The sequence below is a fragment of the Leptopilina heterotoma genome, unplaced genomic scaffold (genome assembly GCF_015476425.1).
Source record: "Leptopilina heterotoma isolate Lh14 unplaced genomic scaffold, ASM1547642v1 Lhet_123, whole genome shotgun sequence".
Lineage (NCBI taxonomy): Eukaryota > Metazoa > Arthropoda > Insecta > Hymenoptera > Figitidae > Leptopilina > Leptopilina heterotoma.
This window is the reverse complement of record NW_025110842.1, coordinates 3905701-3926282: the sequence shown is the minus strand read 5'-3', so window position 1 is coordinate 3926282 and position 20582 is coordinate 3905701. Positions and strand designations below refer to the sequence as shown.

General features: G+C 21.0%; 1 protein-coding gene across 1 annotated transcript in view; it reads left to right on the top strand.

Moving 5' to 3' along the window:
- Positions 1-5866: 5866 nt before the first annotated feature.
- The window catches only part of LOC122512111 (facilitated trehalose transporter Tret1-like), a 15507-nt gene continuing 791 nt past the window's right edge, over positions 5867-20582 (top strand). The window contains exons 1-6 of the mRNA XM_043627769.1: positions 5867-6295; positions 10190-10274; positions 13990-14337; positions 15340-15497; positions 16658-17119; positions 19494-19747. Coding sequence (XP_043483704.1) covers positions 10215-10274; positions 13990-14337; positions 15340-15497; positions 16658-17119; positions 19494-19747 — 1282 coding nt within the window. The 5' untranslated portion in view covers positions 5867-6295; positions 10190-10214. The remainder of the gene's footprint in view (positions 6296-10189; positions 10275-13989; positions 14338-15339; positions 15498-16657; positions 17120-19493; positions 19748-20582) is intronic.

Genomic DNA, 20582 nt, shown 5'->3' with positions numbered 1-20582 from the left:
TTTAATGAAATATTTTGTTATTTTTCATTTTTGTTTTGTTTTAATTGTTTGGAAAGATGAAAGGGTTGAAAAGCATGAAGAAGGAGAGGGTGGTGGTGAAATAATGCTGACGGTTACTTTCCATGTTGATTCATCATTTAAAGTACAATTGCAAAATTACTTTCGTTGTATAACTATTTCAATTACTTTCTGCTGGAAGGAATTATTTGAAGTGAATAACTATTCACGTGACGAAGCTTAGAGTCTAATGTGATAAATGATACTCACAAGGTGTCACATGTCATTTTCAATTTTGTGTACACTCATTATACTTTAATAATATTAATTTGTCAAAAAAATTTTTTAAATTCCCCAAAAATCAAAAATGTTCAAAACAAAACTTTTGCTTTTTTTCTTCCTCTAAAAATTTTTATTTTACTTTAATTTTTAATTAAAATTAAAATTTTTTTAAATTAATTATTAAAATTTATTGTTCATTTTTTAAAGAATTTTTTTTTTTAAATACTTTTAAGTCGAAAATAATTTTTGGTGAAAATAGTTTTTCAATAGAGTTTCTGCTCAAAAATACTTTCAACTCAAAAGTATTTTTACTAAGAAATACTTTCAGATATAAGGTATTTTACTCAGAAATACTTTTAAGTTTTTAACTAATAAGTATTTTTACTCGGCAATACTGTTAACTAAAAAGTATTTTTACTCGGAAATACTTTTAACTCAAAAATATTTTTACTCAGAAATACTTTTAAATAAAAAGTATTTTTACTTAAAATTACTTTTAACAAAAAAGTATTTTTACACGGATATACCTTTAATTCAAAAATATTTTTACTCGGAAATACATTTAACTCAAAAGTATTTTTACTCAAAAATACCTTTTTCTCAAATACACTTAAGAATAATTTTTAATCAAAAATATTTTTAGTTAAGATACAGTCTTCACAATACTCTACTCAAAAATACTTTTGACTAAAAAAGAGTTTAGACTCAAAAATACTATTGACATAGAAATACTTTTGACTAAAAATTACTTTTAACTGGAAAATACTTTTTAGTTAAATGACAATCTCTATATAAAAGGCTTTCTAATCAAACTACTTTTTACTCAAAAATACTTTTTCAAAAATACATTTTAGATAGAATGCATTTTAATGAGAAAAATGCCTTTCGATTAAAAATACACTTTCCACTACAATAAAAGTTAAAAATATATTTTTTTTTACTTTAAATTTCCTTTATAAATATTTTTTATCTATTCAGTTAGCGAAAAAAAAATTCAAAGGAAAGAAAATAATACTCTGTTTTGATTTGAAAAGGTAAATCACGCCAAAAATCAGCAAATTAGTAATAATATAATTAAACTTCCTTCATTGATAGTAAACCCACATAAATTGATACATAAATTTTCCTACATTTTTATTGTCATTTAAAAATGCCATTGTTTTCAGTATGTCAAGTTTTAAGAGGAAAAGAAAAAAACAAGGTGAAATGTGTAAACTTTATATTACAAAGAATAATTATTAAACTCTATTAGTTAAAAGTATTTTTAGGACTAGAATATTTTTTAGTAAAAGTATTTATTAGTTAAAAGAATTTTCTCAGCAAAAGTATTTTCAGTAAAAAAATTTTCCAAATAAAAAGTATTTTGAGTAAAATAATTTTTTTATTAAAAGTATTTTTTAGTAAAAGAATTCTTTGTAAAATTATTTTTATTTAAAAAATTTTCTAGTAAAAGTATTTATAATAAAAGTATTTTTATCAAAAATATTTTTACCAAAAGTATTTTAGTTAAAGAATTTTTACTAAAAGTATTTTAGTAAAAAAAATTTGAAAGTATAATTTTTTTTAATAAAAATATTTTTTAGTATCAGTATTTGATAGTAAAAGTATTTGTTACTAAAATTAATTTTTTAGTAAAAGTATTTTTAGTAAAAGTATTTTTTAATAAAAGTATTTTTTAGTAAAAGTATTTTAAGTTAAAAACTTTTGTTGTAAAAGTATTTTCTTAAAAACTTGTTTTTTATTGAAAAGTTTTTTAATAAAAGTATTTTTTTTTGTAGAAGTATTTGTTAGTAAAATTATTTTTTAGTAAACATACTTTTAGTAAAATAATTTTTGGGAAAAGAAAATGTTTTTGTCTAAAACTTTTTTTGGTATAACTTTTTCTGAAAGTATTTTTAGTGAAGCATTTTTTTAAGTAAAAGTATTTTTAGTAAAAAATATTTTTTAAAGTAAAAGTATTCAATTAAAAAAAGTATAAGTAAATAAATTCATTTAGTAAAAGTATTTTTGTATTAAGTTTTTTTAGAAGTATTTTTCAATAAAAATATTTTCGAAAATTGAATTTCTGCAGTAAAAATCGAAGAATATTTAAATTTTTCTTTTAATTAGTATTTATAATAATTCTATTTTAAGATTTAATATTCGAGGACAACAGTTTTTATTGAAATTTTTATATTTTTAGATATTAACGAATGACAAGTAAATTTTTTCGCGTTTTAATGATTGGCTCATTTAATTAAAAAAAATGAATTTAATTATTTTTTTGAAACGTAAAATAGTATTTTATTGTATATGTGAAAATATAGAAAATAATGATTGGAACTCGATAATTCTTCGACCTCCTTCTAATTAGAAATAATTAAATCTTATTAAGGGAATAACAACTAACACGTGTTTTAATGTCTAATTCCTTTTTTTCTCCTTTTTTTTCTCTCTATATACTAATGTAAAATCAAAATGTGTCACTTTTATTTAATATAAAATAAAAATTATTTCATAGAATATTACATTTTTTTTCTTCAAATTTTATTTTTGGAATTATTTCGTCATGATGAAAAAATTTTCGTCATGAAAGAAAATCACAAAATTGGAAGTGAATAATTTTTTTTAAATACATATATATTTTTAATTAACTTAATAATTATAGAGAATATTATTTTTATTGTATAACGTAATTTTTATAATTGAGAAAGATAGAGACAAAGAAGGAACGAATTTTTATTTACAGGAAAAGAATAATTTTTAGTAAAATAAAATAAAATTTTTTAAAATAAAAAAAAATACTTTTTATTCAAAAAATAAGAATTTTTACTTAAAAGCAAGAAAAGTGCAATTAACTGTCAAATACTTTTCAATAAAAAAAACTTTTTACGAAAAGTATATAATTATCAATAAAAAATACATATCACTAGTAATATATTTTACTGCAAAATACTTTTCAATGAAAAATACTATTTACTCAAAAATACTTTTTACTAAAAAATACTGTTTACTCAAAAATACTTTGTTCTGAAAAATACTTTTTTCACAAAAATATTTTCTTTACTAAGAAATACTATTTACTTAAAAATACTAAATTTTGGAAAATACTATTTACTCAAAAATACTTTTTACTAAGAAATACTATGTAATACTACTCAATAATACTTCTTACTCAAAAATACTTGTTAATCAAAAGTATTTTTAGTCGAACATACTTTTTACTGGAAAACATTCATTACTTAAAAATACCCTTTACTCAAAAATACTTTTTACCTAAAAATACTATTTACTGAAAAATACTTTATACTCAAAAATACATTTTGATAAGAAATACTATTTACTCAAAAATACTTTATTCGGAAAAATACTATTTACTTAAAAATAGTTTTTACTGAAAAATACTATATACTCAAAAATACTTTCTACTAAGAAATACTGTTTACTCAAAAATACTTTGTTCTGAAAAACACGTTTTCCTCAAAATATTTTTTTTACTGGGAAATACTATTTATTCATAAATACTATATAATACTACTTAAAAATACTCCTTACTCAAAAATACTTTTTAATCAAAAATACCTTTACTTGAAAATATTTTTTACTCAAAAATACGATTTATGAGAATATTCTTTTCACTTAAGAATACTATTTATTAAAAAAATACTTTTTACTCAAAAATATTTTTTACTAAGAAATACTATTTTCTCAAAAATATTTTCTACTCAAAAATATTTTTTTCCAAAAGTTACTCTCTTTATTTTCGAATAATTATATCTTTAAACACAACTTTCTATTACAAAAGCATTTTTGTTTACTTACTAGAAAATATTTTCATTCTAAAAAAAAACTTTTCATACAAAAATAAGTTTTTTTCAAAAATTCTTCCCTCTAAAATACTTTTTATACAACAATTTTGGGGAATTTTTTATTCTCAAAAAAATATTAATTTAAAATTATTTCACTTTAAAAAATACTTTTTACTTGAATATATTATTTTCCAAAAAATTTTTACTCTTAAAAATACATTCTACAAAAAAATACTTTTGTAAAAAAAATTCTTTCACTATAAATACTATTTTTACGAAAATATTTTAGTCTCAAAAATACTTTCTACTCAAAAATACTAATTTTTCGAAGATAAAACTATTTTCAAGAAAATATTTTAGTCTAAAAAATACTTTCTACTCAAAAATACTATTTTTCGAAAATAATACTATTTTCACGAAAATAGTTGTGAAAATAGTTTAGTCTCAAAAATACTATTTTTCGAAAATAATACTATTTTCACGAAAATATTTTAGTCTCAAAAATACTTTCTACTCAAAAATACTATTTTTCGAAGATAAAACTATTTTCAAGAAAATATTTTAGTCTAAAAAATACTTTCTTCTCAAAAATACTATTTTTCGAAAATAATACTATTTTCACGAAAATAGTTGTGGAAATAGTTTAGTCTCAAAAATACTTTCTTCTCAAAAATACTATTTTTCGAAAATAATACTATTTTCACGAAAATAGTTGTGAAAATAGTTTAGTCTCAAAAATACTATTTTTCGAAAATAATACTATTTTCACGAAAATATTTTAGTCTCAAAAATACTTTCTACTCAAAAATACTATTTTTCGAAGATAAAACTATTTTCAAGAAAATATTTTAGTCTAAAAAATACTTTCTTCTCAAAAATACTATTTTTCGAAAATAATACTATTTTCACGAAAATAGTTGTGGAAATAGTTTAGTCTCAAAAATACTTTCTTCTCAAAAATACTATTTTTCGAAAATAATACTATTTTCACGAAAATAGTTGTGAAAATAGTTTAGTCTCAAAAATACTATTTTTCGAAAATAATACTATTTTCACGAAAATATTTTAGCCTCAAAAATACTTTCTACTCAAAAATACTATTTTTCGAAAATAATTTACACTTAAAAATACTTCTCTTCAAAAATCCATTATTATTAAAAAATTTCTATTATTTCTATTATTTTTATTATTATTATTATTATTATTATTATATTATTTTTAAAAAATTTTTTTGAAAATACTTTTTTCGTGATTGTTTTCTCTCCCTCTCCTGATTCTTATTCTCTCTCTGTCTCTTTTTCTCTTCATTAAAATCAAAGCCCGAGCGGCACTCGCGATTTGCTTAGTATAAATGTCAAGTCACACGCAAAATTCTCTCAGTGCCAAATGAGAATACGTCGAGATAAATCTACGCTCGCTTCATTTAATAACAATTTCAACACGTGTGAACTTTTTTTCAAAAAAAAAATTCTTTAACAACAATAATAAAAACAAAGAAAAATAACAAAAATATAAAATAAAAAATACAAAATAGTTTCAAAAAAAAAAAAAAAAATTTGTATAAAAATAAATTTTTACTTTTCGTGACTAAAAAAAAATTTACATATTTTTTTTCACAACCAAAAATTTTTTTTGCGTTAACAAAAAAAAATATCAACGAAAATAGTAAATAGAAAAAAAATAACAAGTGAAAAAAAAGTTAAAAAGTTTTCTTTAAAAAAATACTCCGGATAATTAAAAATAATGATAAAAAATACTCCAAATAGTTAAAAACAATAAAAAAAAGGAAAAAATAGTGATTAAAAAAAATATTTAAAAAGTGAAAGTGTTTAAATAAAAAAAATACTATAATTTAAAAAATGGAGGAAAATGGAGAAAATATAAACAGTTTAAATAAGTGTTAATTTATATTTTTTACGAAGAGGGGGAAAAGAAGATTTTTTGGAGGAAGAAAGAAAATGATAAATAATTTTTGAAAAGGGTGGGGGGAAGGGGTTTTTAAGAGTAGTTCGCGAATATGGATTTTTCGTTGGTGCATTATTATGCAAAAACAATAATAACAGGAAAAATATTTGATCTCAGCATTTCCACTGGATTATCTAATCATTTCCCAAGATTTGAATGCATCCTATTATTTAATCAAACTTCTTAATTATTGGCTAACTGCAAACAAATTTTTTTTTTTTTGCTGTCTCGAGGAAGTAAATGATTTCTTTTTTAATGTTAAGGTAAGATTTTACTTTTTTTGGCAAAAATTATTATTAATTTTTTTTTCGTATTTTTAATATAATTTTTTTTCTGAAAATTACTTTTTTAATCAAAAATACTTTTTGATTTGAATTTTTTTTTTTTTTAGTGCAAAAAGTATTTTTAGTGACAAATTTTATTTAATGAAGTATTTTTTGAATGTAAAATTATTAAAATAAAAATATTTTTAATAAAATGTATTTTAGTAAAAGTATTATTAGTAACAATATTTTTTTTAGTGAAAGTATTATTATTATTAATACTTTTTAGTGACAGTATTTTTGAAGAACTGTGTTTTAGTAAAAGTATTTTTAGAAAAACAGTTTTTTAAGTTAAAATATTTTTAATTAAATAATTTTTTAGCAAAAGTATTTTTTGTGAAAATTTTTTTTTAGTAAAAGTAGGTATTTTTTTTGAAAAACTGGTTTTTAGTAAAAGTATTTTTATTTTTAGTTAAAACATTTTTTCAAGAAGAAATATTTTTACAATTTATTTAGTAAAAGTATTCTTAGTGGCAATAATTTTTTTATAAAAGTATTTTTTGACAAATTTTTTTTAATTAAAGTATTTTTAGAAAAACTATTTTTTAGGTAACAATATTTTTAAATAAACAATTTTTTAGCAAACGTATTTTTAGTAAAAAAAAAAGTGAAAAAAGTATTTTAGTATTTTGTAGGACAAATACTTTTAAGGTATTTACCTTTCACTCAAAAATATTTTTTACAAAAAAATACTTTTCACCAAACATATTTTTTAATAAAAACATAATTTTCACAAAAAAATACTTCTTTACAAAAATACTTTTTGTAAAACAGATTTTCTACGAAAAAAATACTTTTTACCAAAAATACTTTATACCAAACATACTTTTTACTAAAAGAATACTTTTTACCAAGAAATATTTTTTACAAAAATACTTTCTACAAAGAATACTTTTTACCAAAAACAATTTTTACTTAAAAAAATACTTTTTACAAAAAATTTATTTCCAAAAATTTATTTATTTTTGTAATATTTAGTTTTTTTTGGCAACAAAATGCAAAATGACAAATAATTCAACTCGTTTTCTACTTTCGCAAGATCCTGTGATGCAAGAAGACAAAAGAATATTATTAGTTCAACAATTGAAAAGTTAAGAAGAAATTTTACACTTGAACGATTTAATCGTGAATTCTTGTATAAAATTTCAATTTTCTAAATGTCAATTAGCTTAACTGGAAATGAAAGTAATGGTCTAAAAAGCGTGTTCAATATTTGACGTTTTTAGGCAAACAAAAATGATCTGTGTCAAGTACTTTTGAGTAGAAATTATTCTTTAGGAGAAAATATTTTTTATCAATAGTATTTTTAAGTATAAGGTAATAAATAGTTGACAAAGGTATTTTTGCACATACAGTATTCTTTTGTTAATTACTTTGAGTAAAAAGTATTTTAAAGTTAAAAGTAGTTTTAAGTAAAAAGAATTTTCGAGTAAAAAGTATTTTTGACTAAAAGGTATTTTTGAGTAAAGAGTATTTTTGGTAAAAAGTATTTTCTAATAAAAGGTATTTTTGAATAAATAATATTTTTCGGTAAAAAGTATTTTCGAGTAAAAGGTTTCTTTGAGTAAAGAGTATTTTTGGTAAAAAGTATTTTTTAGTAAATGGTATTTTCGAATAAATAGTATTTTTTGGTAAAAAGTATTTTCGAGTAAAATGTGTTTTTGAGTAAAGAGTATTTTTTTGGTAAAAAGTATTTTCTAGTAAAAGGTATTTTTGAATAAATAATATTTTTCGGTAAAAAGTATTTTCGAGTAAAAGGTATCTTTGAGTAAAGAGTATTTTTGGTAAAAAGTATTTTTTAGTAAAAGGTATTTTCGAATAAATAGTATTTTTTTGGTAAAAAGTATTTTCGAGTAAAATTTGTTTTTGAGTAAAGAGTATTTTTTTGGTAAAAAGTATTTTCTAGTAAAAGGTATTTTCGAATAAATAGTATTTTTCGGTAAAAAGTATTTTCGAGTAAAAGGTATTTTTGAGTAAAAAGTATATTCCTGTAAAAAGTATATTCCTGCTAATGGTATTTTTTGAGTAAAACTCATTTTGCAGTAAAAAGTATTTGCAAATAGAATTTAATTTGAACATAAAAATGATTTTGTATTAAAAGTATTTTTGAGCACAAAACACATTTTTTGCAAAGTATTTTTGACTTTATAATATTTTTAATTATAATTTTTTTGGACATGTATATTTTTCTTTATAACAAAGTATTTTTATTAACTAGCATTTTTTTTTTTAACGAAAAAGTATTTTTGATTTAAGAGTATTTTTATACAAACTTAAATTTTTATGAAAATGTATGAAAATATAAGAACAAAAAAATACAAATGAGTTTATAATAATAGAATTAAAAACATTTCTTTTTTTACAAGAATATTTTCGAAATACGAAAGAAAATTTTGTGCTGACGTCAGAAGAAAAAAAAATTTGCGATTACAGAATTGACAAATGGGATTCACAAAAGAAGGCTTATTCTCTTTAAATATTTTCATTAATTGATAAAGCAATAATTACCTCACGCCAATATATTAATCGCATAATTAGAGATTTTGTGAATGACTTTTTACGGAAATAAAAAATAATTTCTTAATTTATTTTTAAAATGAAACATTTTCTTTTATATAAAGTATATTTTTAGAAAAAGTATTTTTAATTAAATTATAATTTTTCCGATACAATGTGCAGATACTTTTTAATAAAAAAAAAGTATTTTTGAGTAAATAATTTTTTTTTGCAAATGGTATTTTTCAGTAAAAAGTATTTGTGGGTAGAAAGTATTTTTGAGTGAATAGTATTTTTGTGTAGAAAGTATTCTTAGGTAGATAATATTTTTGAGCAAAAAGTATTTTAGGGTAGAAAATACTTTTAAGTAAATAGTATTTTTGAGTAAAAAGTATTTTGGGTAGATAATATTTTTGATTACAAAATATTATTTAGGTAGAAAGTATTTTTGAGTAAAAAGTATTCTTAAGTAAATAGTACTTTTGAATAAATGGTACTATTAGGTAAATAGTATTTTTGAGTAAAAAGTATTTTAGGGAAGAAAGTATTTTTCAGTGTAAAGTATTTTAGGTGAAAAAGTATTTTAGATGAAAAAGTATTTTTGAGTAAAAAGTATCTTAGGGAAGAAATTATTTTTGATTAAAACGTATTTTAGGGAAAAAAGTATTTTTGAGTAAAAAGTATTTTAAGAAAGAAAGTATTTTTAAGTATAAAGTATTTTAGGTAAGAAAGTATTTTTGAGTAAAAAGTATTTTAAAGAAGAAATTATTTTTGATTAAAAAGTATTTTAGGGATGAAAGTATTTTTGAGTAAATTGTATTTTTCTAAAATATGTATTTTCATTAAAAAAATTCTTTTGACATTAACATATTTTCCTTGAAAAAAGAACTATTAATTACTAAAAAAGATTCTTAGATAAAAAGTGTTTTTGACGAAAGAAAAAAAAACATTGTTGAGAGTAAAATAATATTCTTTTCAAAAAATTTTGTTTCCATGATTGAAAATATATATTTTTTTTAAGGTATTATTCTCATGCTAATAAGTATTTGTCGATAAAAAATATCTAAAAAAATTTTGACATTAGATAATTGAAAAAAGTTCGTTAAAAATATTCATTATAAATTATTATTATTATAATCCTTATCAAATAATGAAAATAAGAAATAGAATTTTGTGACGTTTTTAAAACGATTAAAAGAACTATTTCTCGTGCGTATATATATGAGGATTGAAATTGAGATATTTTCTCAGTTTGACTCATTTTTTAGTTTCTAAATTAACTTTTAACATATTTCAATTATCACTATTTTTAATTAAAACTTTTCTGTTTTTTAAAAGGTGAGGTGTGAAAAGTTCCAAGAAAATGGTGACGAAAAGACTAAAATACTGGTGGAAACTTTTTCAAACTGAAGACTCGAAAGGTGTAAGGAGTATTTTAATTAATAAAACTAATTTTTAAATAAATAATATAATGTTACTAACAATAACTATTATAATAATAACAATAACGCTACTAACAATGATTATTATAACATTAACAATAATTCTAATTTCAATAATAAAAATAATAATAATTAACAGCAACAATCAAAAATACTTTTTAGTTTGAAAAATATATTTTTAGTAAAAATATTTATATTAAAGAATTTTTTTAATAAAATATTTTTAGTAAAGATGTTATTTTAGTCAAAGGATTTTTATTATAGCTATTAATTATATTTTTTAGTAAAAGTAATTTTAGTCAAGTATTTTTTTTAGTAAACAAATTTTTAACGAAACAATTTTTTAGTAAAAGTATTTTTAATTTCAAAATTTTTTTGCTAAAAGTATTTTTAGTTGAAATATTTTCAGTAAAAGTATTTTTAGTTACAAATATTGTTTTGATAATAGTGTTTTTAGTAGAAGTATTTTTAGGAAAAGTATTTTCAGTTAAAATATTTTTAATAAAATAATTTTTCAGTAAAAGTATTTGTAGTAAAAGCATTTTTAGTAAAAGTATTTTTAGTAAAAGTATTTTTAATTCCAAATATTGTTTTGCTAAGAGTATATTTTCAGTTAAAATATTTTTAATAGAAGAATTTTTCAGTCAAAGTATTTTTAGTAAAAGTATTTTTAGTTCTAAATATTGTTTTGCTAAAAGTATTTTTAGTTAAAATATTTTCAATAAAAGTATTTTACCAAATGTATTTTTAATTAAAATATTTTTTATTTTTAGTAAAAGTGTTTTTAGGAGAAGTATTTTTAGTAAAAGTAAAAGTAAAAGTATTTTTTAGTAAAAGTATTTTTTATTAAAACACTCTTTTAGTTCAAATATTTTTAATAAAATAATTTTTTAGTAAAAATATTCTTAGTGTCAAAATATTTTTTTGGAAAAATATTTTTAGTAACAAATATTTTTAGTAAAAGTAATTTTAGTAAAGTAATTTTTAGTAAAAAAAATTGTTAACCAAACCATTTTTTAGTAAAAGTATTTCTAGTAACAAATATTTTCTTATTATCATCATAATTTAATTTTTTATTATTAATTTCATTAACATTTATGATTAATTAATTACTTTATTTTTTTAATTAAAAAATAAGTAGATGATTGAAAGTGGTGAACCAAAAAAAAGATGCGAATAAGAAAAAAAAGGAAAAAAAATAACCCAATCAATGTTTTTGAAAGAGAGTGAATGGCAAACGATCGATTTTAAATGATCGATAAGAACACGAGTATATTAAAAACAACAAAAAAAAAGAAGTAAATATATTTCTTCGTCAGACAAATATTATCCATTATACAAATTGTAATTTGCAATTTGCAATATGGTTGTCCTTCAAATATTGAATGGAAAAGGGAAACGATTGTTCCAGAAGAAACGATGGACAAAGATAATTGTCGACCAGAATAAATTAAAAAAGCAAATCTCTTTTTATATTATTAAAAAAGAAAACGTTTAACTCACCAGAGATCGATCGATTCATCGATCGATTCAACCTTGGGATGATAAAATAAAAATTAAATTTTTTTTTGTAAAAGAAAACTATCAATTTTTCAAAATTTAATTAATATGGTTTTTTTATTCTTTTCTTTCTAATTGAAATGGGAATAATATTTTTATTGTTTCCCAAAAATACTTTTTGGAGTTAAACTTTCTTATTTGTAGTAGATAATATTTTTGATTAAAAAATACCTTTCACTCAAAAATACAATTTTTGCTATAAAATATTTATTCGAAAATACTCTTTGTCATGAGACCATTTTTACCCTAAAATACTTTTTACTAAAAATACTGTTTACTCAAAAATACTTTTTGGATAAAATAAACTTTTTTAATACTACTTTTTATTTAAAAATACTTTCTATTAAAAAAATGGAACAAAAATACTTTTTGTACAGAAATAAAATATTTTCTAAAATATCTATTCAAAATTACTTTTCACCAAAAAATACTGTTTACTCGAAAAATACTTTTTACTCCAAAATACACTTTTTGCTAAAAAATATTTATTCGAAAATACTCTTTGTCATGAGACCATTTTGAACAAAAATACTTTTTACACAGAAGTACTTTTTACTCAAAAATACTTTTCACTCAAAATTACTTTTTTCTCAGAGATACTTTTTACTTAAAAATACTTTTCACCCTAAAATACTTTTTACGAAAAATACTGTTTACTCAAAAATACTCTTTGGTTAAAATAATAAACATTTTCTTAATACTACTTTTTATTTAAAAATACTTTCTATTAAAAAAATTAAATAAAAATACTTTTTATATATAGAAATAAAATATTTTCTAAAATATTTATTCAAAATTACTTTTCACCAAAAAATACTTTTTAGTTGAAATACATTCTTAATAATTAGTGTCTTATTGAAAAATAGGTATTTTTTTTTACTGAAAAATACTATTTACCCTAAAATACTTATTCAAAAAGATTCTTTAACAGAAAACACTGTTTACTTCAAAATAATTTTTGAAGGAAAAAACTATTTTTTATAAAATCCAAAAATACTTTCTATCAGAAAAATTTAAAAAAAAAACACCTTTTATTATAAAATACTTCTTCAAAAATACTTTTAGTTAAAATACCTTTTACTCAAAAATAATATTTATCTAAGAAATAATTATTTTTAAATACCTTTGTCAAAAAATAATTTTTACCCTAAAATATTATTCATCTTAAAATATTTATTTAAAAAATACTTTATTTCGAAAGCTGCTTTATATTCAAAAATACTTTTTTTACAAAAATATTTTAACTAAATACTTATTCAAAAAACTCTTTGTATCAAAAGAATAGAACAAAAAAACACTTTTCAAACAAAAATACTATTTTGCTTGAAATACTTATTAAAAAAATACTTTTTACCAAAAAAATACGGTTTACTCAAAAACACTTTTTAGTTAAAAATACTATTTGTGATAAAATACTTTTTCAAAAATACTTTTTACCAAAAAATACGGTTTACTCAGAAATACTTCTTTATAATACTCTTTACCCAAAAATACTTTTTACTTAAAAATACTATTTGTGATAAAATACTTTTTCAAAAATACTTTTTACCAAAAAATACGGTTTACTCAGAAATACTTCTTTATAATACTCTTTACCCAAAAATACTTTTTACTTAAAAATACTATTTGTGATAAAATACTTTTTCAAAAATACTTTTTACCAAAAAATACGGTTTACTCAGAAATACTTCTTTATAATACTCTTTACCCAAAAATACTTTTTACTTAAAAATACTATTTGTGATAAAATACTTTTTCAAAAATACTTTTTACCAAAAAATACGGTTTACTCAGAAATACTTCTATATAATACTCTTTACCCAAAAATACTTTTTACTTAAAAATACTATTTGTGATAAAATACTTTTTCAAAAATACTTTTTACCAAAAAATACTCAAAAATACTTTTTACTTAAAAATGTTTTTGACTCAGAAATACTTTTTATTTAAACGTACTTTTTACTAAAAAATACTCTTTACTTAAAAATACTATTTGTGCTAAAATACTTTTTTTTTAAAAATACTCTATTTTAGAACAAAAAATAAAATAAAAATACTTTATTTTTGTAATTAAAAATTTTTTTTCCCAAAAATACTCAAAAAAATGTATTTTTTTTTTTTTTGTTTTGCCTAAAGATTATTGCTGGACTGGCAGCGCACTCGGGACAAATTTCCGTTGGCCTATCACAAGGATTCAGTGCAATTCTAATACCAAAATTGTTGGACACAAATTTTGCGACAGTATCAGAATGTTCGTGGATTGCGTCATTAGGTGTTATTTCGAACCCAGTGGGCGCATTAATGGCTGGGATTATGGCTGAATTTTTTGGCAGAAAATCAGCAATTGCAGTGGCAACATTGCCCCATATTGCCGGTTGGTTAATTATTGCATTTTCAACCAGTGTCCCACTATTATACGCGGGCAGAATTGTCAGTGGAATTGGCACTGGAATGGCAAATGGACTCTACCTCTACGTTAGTGAGGTATTTTCGAAAAAAAATACTTTCTACCAAAAAAATTACTTTTTCTAATTTTGTTTTATTTTCTAACTTTTCATTAAAAAATGATATTTTATATACTTTTAAAAATATTAAATTTTGAAAAATACTTTACTTCGAAAAAGTCTTTACTTTAAAAAATACTTTATTTTGAAAAATACTTTACAGTGAAAAATTCTTTACTCTCAAAAATACGTTACTTTCAAAAATAAATTTTCTTTCTAAAATACTTTATCAAAAAGTACTGTACTTACAAAAATACTTTTTCAAAAATATTCTATTTTCAAAAATACTTTCTCAAAAATATTCTACTTTCAAAAATACTTTACTGTGAAAACTTCTTTGCTTTCAAAAATACTTTATTAAAAATACTTTATTGAAAATATTTTACCTTCAAAAATACTTTATTTTGAAAAATACTTCACTTTTAAGTTTTAAACAATTCTTTAATCTCAAAAATACAATAGGCTCTTTTTAAAATTCTTTATCAAAAATATTTTAATTTCAAAAATACTTTACTGTAAAAACTTCTTTACTTAAAAATACTTTTTCTTCGAAAATGTACTTTCAAAAATACTTTATTTTAAAAAAATACTTTAATTCCAAAAACCTTCTTTTATTTAAAAATATTTCTTTCAAAAGTAGTTTGATATACTTTTTAAATATACTTTATAATACTTTTTAAAAAATACTTTTAAATATTTTTGAAAAATACTGTAAAACATTTTTCAAAAAATACTTTGTAAAAGGTAAATACTCTGAAATACTGTTTAAAAACATAACTAAAAAGACTTTTTAAAATACTTTTTTTTAAATGTTTAGAAATACTTTTTAAAAACAGATTTAAAATACTTTTTAAAAAATGTTTGGAAATACTTTTTGGAAAGATACTTAAAAATATTTTTAAAAACATACTTTAAAATACTTTTGAAAAATACACTTTAAAATACTTTTTAAAAAAATACTTAAAAATACTTTCCTTAATAGGTTGCTGCACCCCACCAGCGGGCCTGGCTTGCCAGTATAGGGCCAGTTATGGTTTCCTTTGGCGTTTTAATATCTTATAGTTTAGGTGCCATGACTACATGGCAAAATACTGCAGCAATTAGTATTGCTCCTGCTATTCTATCACTGGCGTTGACAAGGTAAATTTATAATTTAGTAATTTCCTTCGTAGAAAAATACTTTTTTGAAAAATTAAATTTTTGAAATTAATATAAAAAAATACTTCTTAAAATGAATTTAAAAAAAAAATTTTCATCGTCACTCGATTTAAAAAAATACTTTTTTGAGTAGATAAGTTATAATAGTATTTTTAAAAATTAAATTTATAAAAAAGTTTTTTAAAAAAAAAAAATTTCAATTTTTAAAAATTACTTTATTATTTTTTTAATTTTTAAAAATATTTCTTATTGTGTGTCAATTTTAACAATATTATATTTAAAATTTGATTTACAAAAAGTATTTTTGATTTCCGAAAACTGTTTCACGGAAGAATATCAAAAGTATTTTTTAAAAATAGCTATAGAATAATATTTTCTTAAAAACTAATTTAGCAAACAAAAAAAGTATTTTTTTTAGGAAATCACTTTCAAAATCTACATTTTGTTCTTAAACCGATTTTAAAAAATACATTTCTTTAGTAAAATAATTTTCAAAAATACTTTTTTTGAATAAATTTTCCAAAATACCTTCTTTTAGTATTTTTAGTAAATATCTTTTAGTAACTTTTAGTAAATTACTTTTAAAATACATATTTTTAGTAAGGGGCCGTTCAAAAAATACGTAACGATTTTTGGGGGGAGGGGGGGTCAAGCTATTTGTTACGGTCAGCAGAAAAAATGGCGCTAATGTATACAACATTGCGTTACATGGAGGGAAGGGGGGGGGGGTCCAAATTTCCGAAAAATAGCGTTACGTATTTTTTGAACGGTCCCTAAAACGATTTTGAAAAATACATTTGTGTAGTAAAATAATGTTGAAAAATACTTTTTTAGTTAATAAATTTTTCAAAAATACCTTCATTTGGTATTTGGAGTAAATAAAACTTTTAGTGTCTTTTAAATACTTTAAATACTTTTTGCAAACAAATAAATTTCTCAAAAATACTTTTTTTAACAAATACATTTTTCAAAAATACTTTTTTACTGAATCAATTTTTCAAAAATACTGTTTTTACCAAATTAATTTTTTCAAAAATACTTTTTCTACCAAATAAATTTCCCAAAAATACTATTTTAACTGAATCAATTTTTCAAAAATACTTCAAAAAAAAAGAAAAACTAATTTTGATTTTTTTTTCTAGAATTTTGCCAGAAACACCAGCGTGGTTAGCGACAAGGGGACGAATTGAGGAAGCAAAAGAAGCCCTGCTTTGGCTACGGGGTCCCGGCCTATCAACAGACATTGAACACAATGAATTATCATCGTCAGTGTCAAATTTAAAATTAGAATCCTCCAATAGTAATATTTTTCATTCAAATGATGATTATTCGAAAATTTGGAAACCATTTCTCATATTATTGCTATTTTTTGCCCTACAACAACTTTCTGGCATTTATATTATTCTATTTTACGCCGTCTCAGTGCTCAAGGACATTGGCGTTAGTATCGATGAGTATTTAGGTAGCGTTGGAATTGGCGCCGTTCGATTATTGGCGTCAATTGTTGGCGCTGCATTGGCAAGAAATTTGGGACGAAAAACATTGGCGTCAATTAGCGGTCTTGGAATGGCGGCTTCTGCACTTGGTGTCGCATTATCAGTGAGGTAATTAGAAAAAAATTACTATTTCTTTAAAAAAAGTATTTAAAAAAATTACTTAAGAAATTGTTAAAAAAAATACTAAAAAAATACTAACGAAATACTAAAAAAATTACTAACAATAATTATAGTAACAAAATTACTGAAAAAAATACTAAAATTACTAATAAAAGTTACATAAAAAAATACTAAAAAAAACTGAAAAATACTAACAAACTAAAAAATACTAAAATTACTAAAAAATTACGAACAAAATATTAAAATATTACTAAAAATAATCAGTAAAAAAATTACTGAAAAAATACTAAAATTACTAAAAAAATACTAAAAAACTAAAAAATACCAAAATTATTTTTAAAAAAGTTACTAAAAATTACTATCAAAATACTAAAAAAATACTAAAAATAATTAGTAAAAAAGTTACTGAAAAAAATACTAAAAAAATTACTGAAAAAATACTAATAAAATTACTGAAAAAATACTAACAAACTAAAAAATACTAAAATTACTAAAAAAAATTACGAAAAAAATACTAAAAAAATTACTAAAATATTACTAAAAATAATTAGTAAAAAAATTACTGAAAAAAATACTAAAATTACCAACAAAATACTAAAAAACTAAAAAATACCAAAATTACTTTTAAAAAAGTTACTAAAAATTTACTAACAAAATACTAAAAAAATTAGTATAAAATTACTAAAAATTATTAGTAAAAAAATTACTGAAAAAAATTCTAAAAAACTTATACTAAAAAAATTATTAAAAAAAACTTAGTTAAAATTTTTGATAATATTCATCGAAAATAGTAAGAAAAATCGAATTTCGATGTAAAAAATAAGGCGACGCGGTGCAGGACACCCATCCGGATTGGTAACCACTCGCGACGTTGCTTAACCTGCACGATTGTGGAGGAAAGCATTTTACGTGTTTTGCAATCATAGAAAAAAAATTTACAATTCAAGATAAAGTAATAAAAAGTAATTAAATTTTGCTTCATTAATAATGCAATATTTAATAAATATTATGTTGATTATTTTACGAAAAAAAGAAAAAAAACTGATTTATTACGAATTTTTAAAATTAAAAAATTATTTTTTTCTGCTAAAATTCATCAAAAATAGCTTAAAGAACAATTTTTATGTAAAAAAAACAAGGTGACGCCATGTGGGTCACCCATCCCGATTACTAACCCATTGTCACTTTGCTTAACCTAGCTAAGAATAGCTTTATTTGTCGTCTATTGTAGCCATAGAAATAAATTTACAATTAAAAATATACTTGTAAAGAAAAATTAAATTTGATTACTTTTCAGTGAAAACGCAATATTTACTAATTGTGTTAATTCTTTTAGAAAAAAACGGATTTATAACAAATTTTTAGAATTAAAAACATTATTTTCCGCTACTTTTTTTAAAGAATAGTTAAAAATAAACGATTTTCGATGTAAAAAACAAGGTGACGCGGTGTGGGACACCTATCCGTATTAGTAACAATTCGCGACGTTGCTTAACCTACACGATTGTAGAGAAAAGCATTTTGCGTGCATAGCAATCGTTGAAAAATATTTACGATTCAAAATACTCTCTTAAAAAAAAATTAAATTTCATTTTAATGCAGTAAAAATGTAATATTTGCTAATTATGTTAATTATTTTTAGAAGAAATAAGAGAAAAACTAATTAATTACAAATATTTAACATTAAAAAAAATTATTTTCCACTACAATGCATAAAAAATAGTGAAAAAAATCAAATTTCGATTTAAAAAAGCAAATGATGCCGTAGGGGACACCTATCCCAATTATTAACATCTCGCCACTATGCTTAACCTCCACGATTGCAGAAAAAAGCATTAATCGTGTATTGTAATCGTAGAAAAAAATTTACGATTCAAAAGAAAATAGCGGAAAATAATTAAATTCGATTTTAATTCTGTAAAAATGAAATATAAATAAAATATTTGCTATGTATATTAATTATTTTAATAAAAATAAAAAAAAATGGTTATTTCCAATATTTGAGGTCAAAAATAATTATTTTTCGCTAGTATTAATAAAAAATAGTCCAAAAAAAAGTCGAATTTCGATGATAAAAAAAGGGTGACTCCGTGTGGGACACCCATCACAATTGTTAACATCTCGACACGTTGCTTAACCTGCCCGATTGCAGAGAAAAGCATTTATCGCGTATGGCAATCGAGTAAAAAAATTCACAATTAAGGAAACAATTGTAAAAAAAAATAATTATTTTTTAGTGAAATGTAAATAATTAAATTAATTTTCTAAATAATTAAATTATTTTAAATGAAAAAAGTAAATAATTGTCACATGCGAAAAATTGCAAAAATATGAAGAAATGAAAAAATACTTTTTTTTTTAGATTTGAAATACCTTCATTGTTGCCATTGACGTGTGTCGCGAGCCACGTGGGATTTTCAATGATTGGATATTTAACCTTGCCATGGGTAATGACCTCGGAACTTTATCCATTACGACTTCGGGGAATTTTCGGCGGACTGACGACAAGTATTGCTCAAATTTTAACCTTTGCCGCTGTTAAATCTTATCCCGACGTCAATTCATTTCTTGGACTTGAATCAACAATGTGGACATTCAGCGCGGCTGGATTGCTAGGTAAAAAAATTTTTTTTTTCATATTTTCAAACCGAGAAAAAACAATTTTTAAATAAAAAAATTCTTTTTAAATTAAAAAAAATGATTTAAAAATTCTTTTTAATCAAAAAAATGATTCTAAAAAAGTTTAATAATTATTTAAAAATTTGAATTTCCCGCGTGGTAAGTTTTCTCTATTACCGACAGTGTTAGTAAATTTTTAAAATTCTAATTTTAAGGTTTATTTACAATTTTGTCTATTACCGACTTTGTGAATAAACTTTCGAAATCAAGTTTTAAGGTTTATTCACAATTGTGGAAATTTCTCTCCTACCGACTGTAAAATTTTCAAATCAAATTTTAAGGTCTATTCACAATTTGCAATATTTTTAAGTTTTTTATTTTTAAATGGAACACTTTCGAAAATTTTTAATTTATTTCTAATTTTTTTTTAAATTAGAGTTTCTCTATTATCGACTGTGTTAGTAAACTTTTAAATCAATCTTTAAGGTTTTCTCACAATTAGTCCTTTTGATAATTAAAACTTTTTTTTCAACTTAAATCTCAAATTTCCCGCGTCATTTCTTTTTATAGTCAGATTTCTTTATTGTCGACTACGTTAATAAAATTCGTAAAACAGACTTTAAGGTTTATTCACAACTAATAATTTTGTTAATGAAACATTATTTTCAAGTTAAATAATTGAAAATTTTGATGTTTCGCGACTTTTCAGTGTTAACGTTAGATATCTATTTATTATCGACTATGTTAATAAACATCTAAAATAAATTTAAAGGTTTATTCACAATTAGTCATTTTGTTAATTAAATATTTTTTATTTTCCGCGACTTTTTAT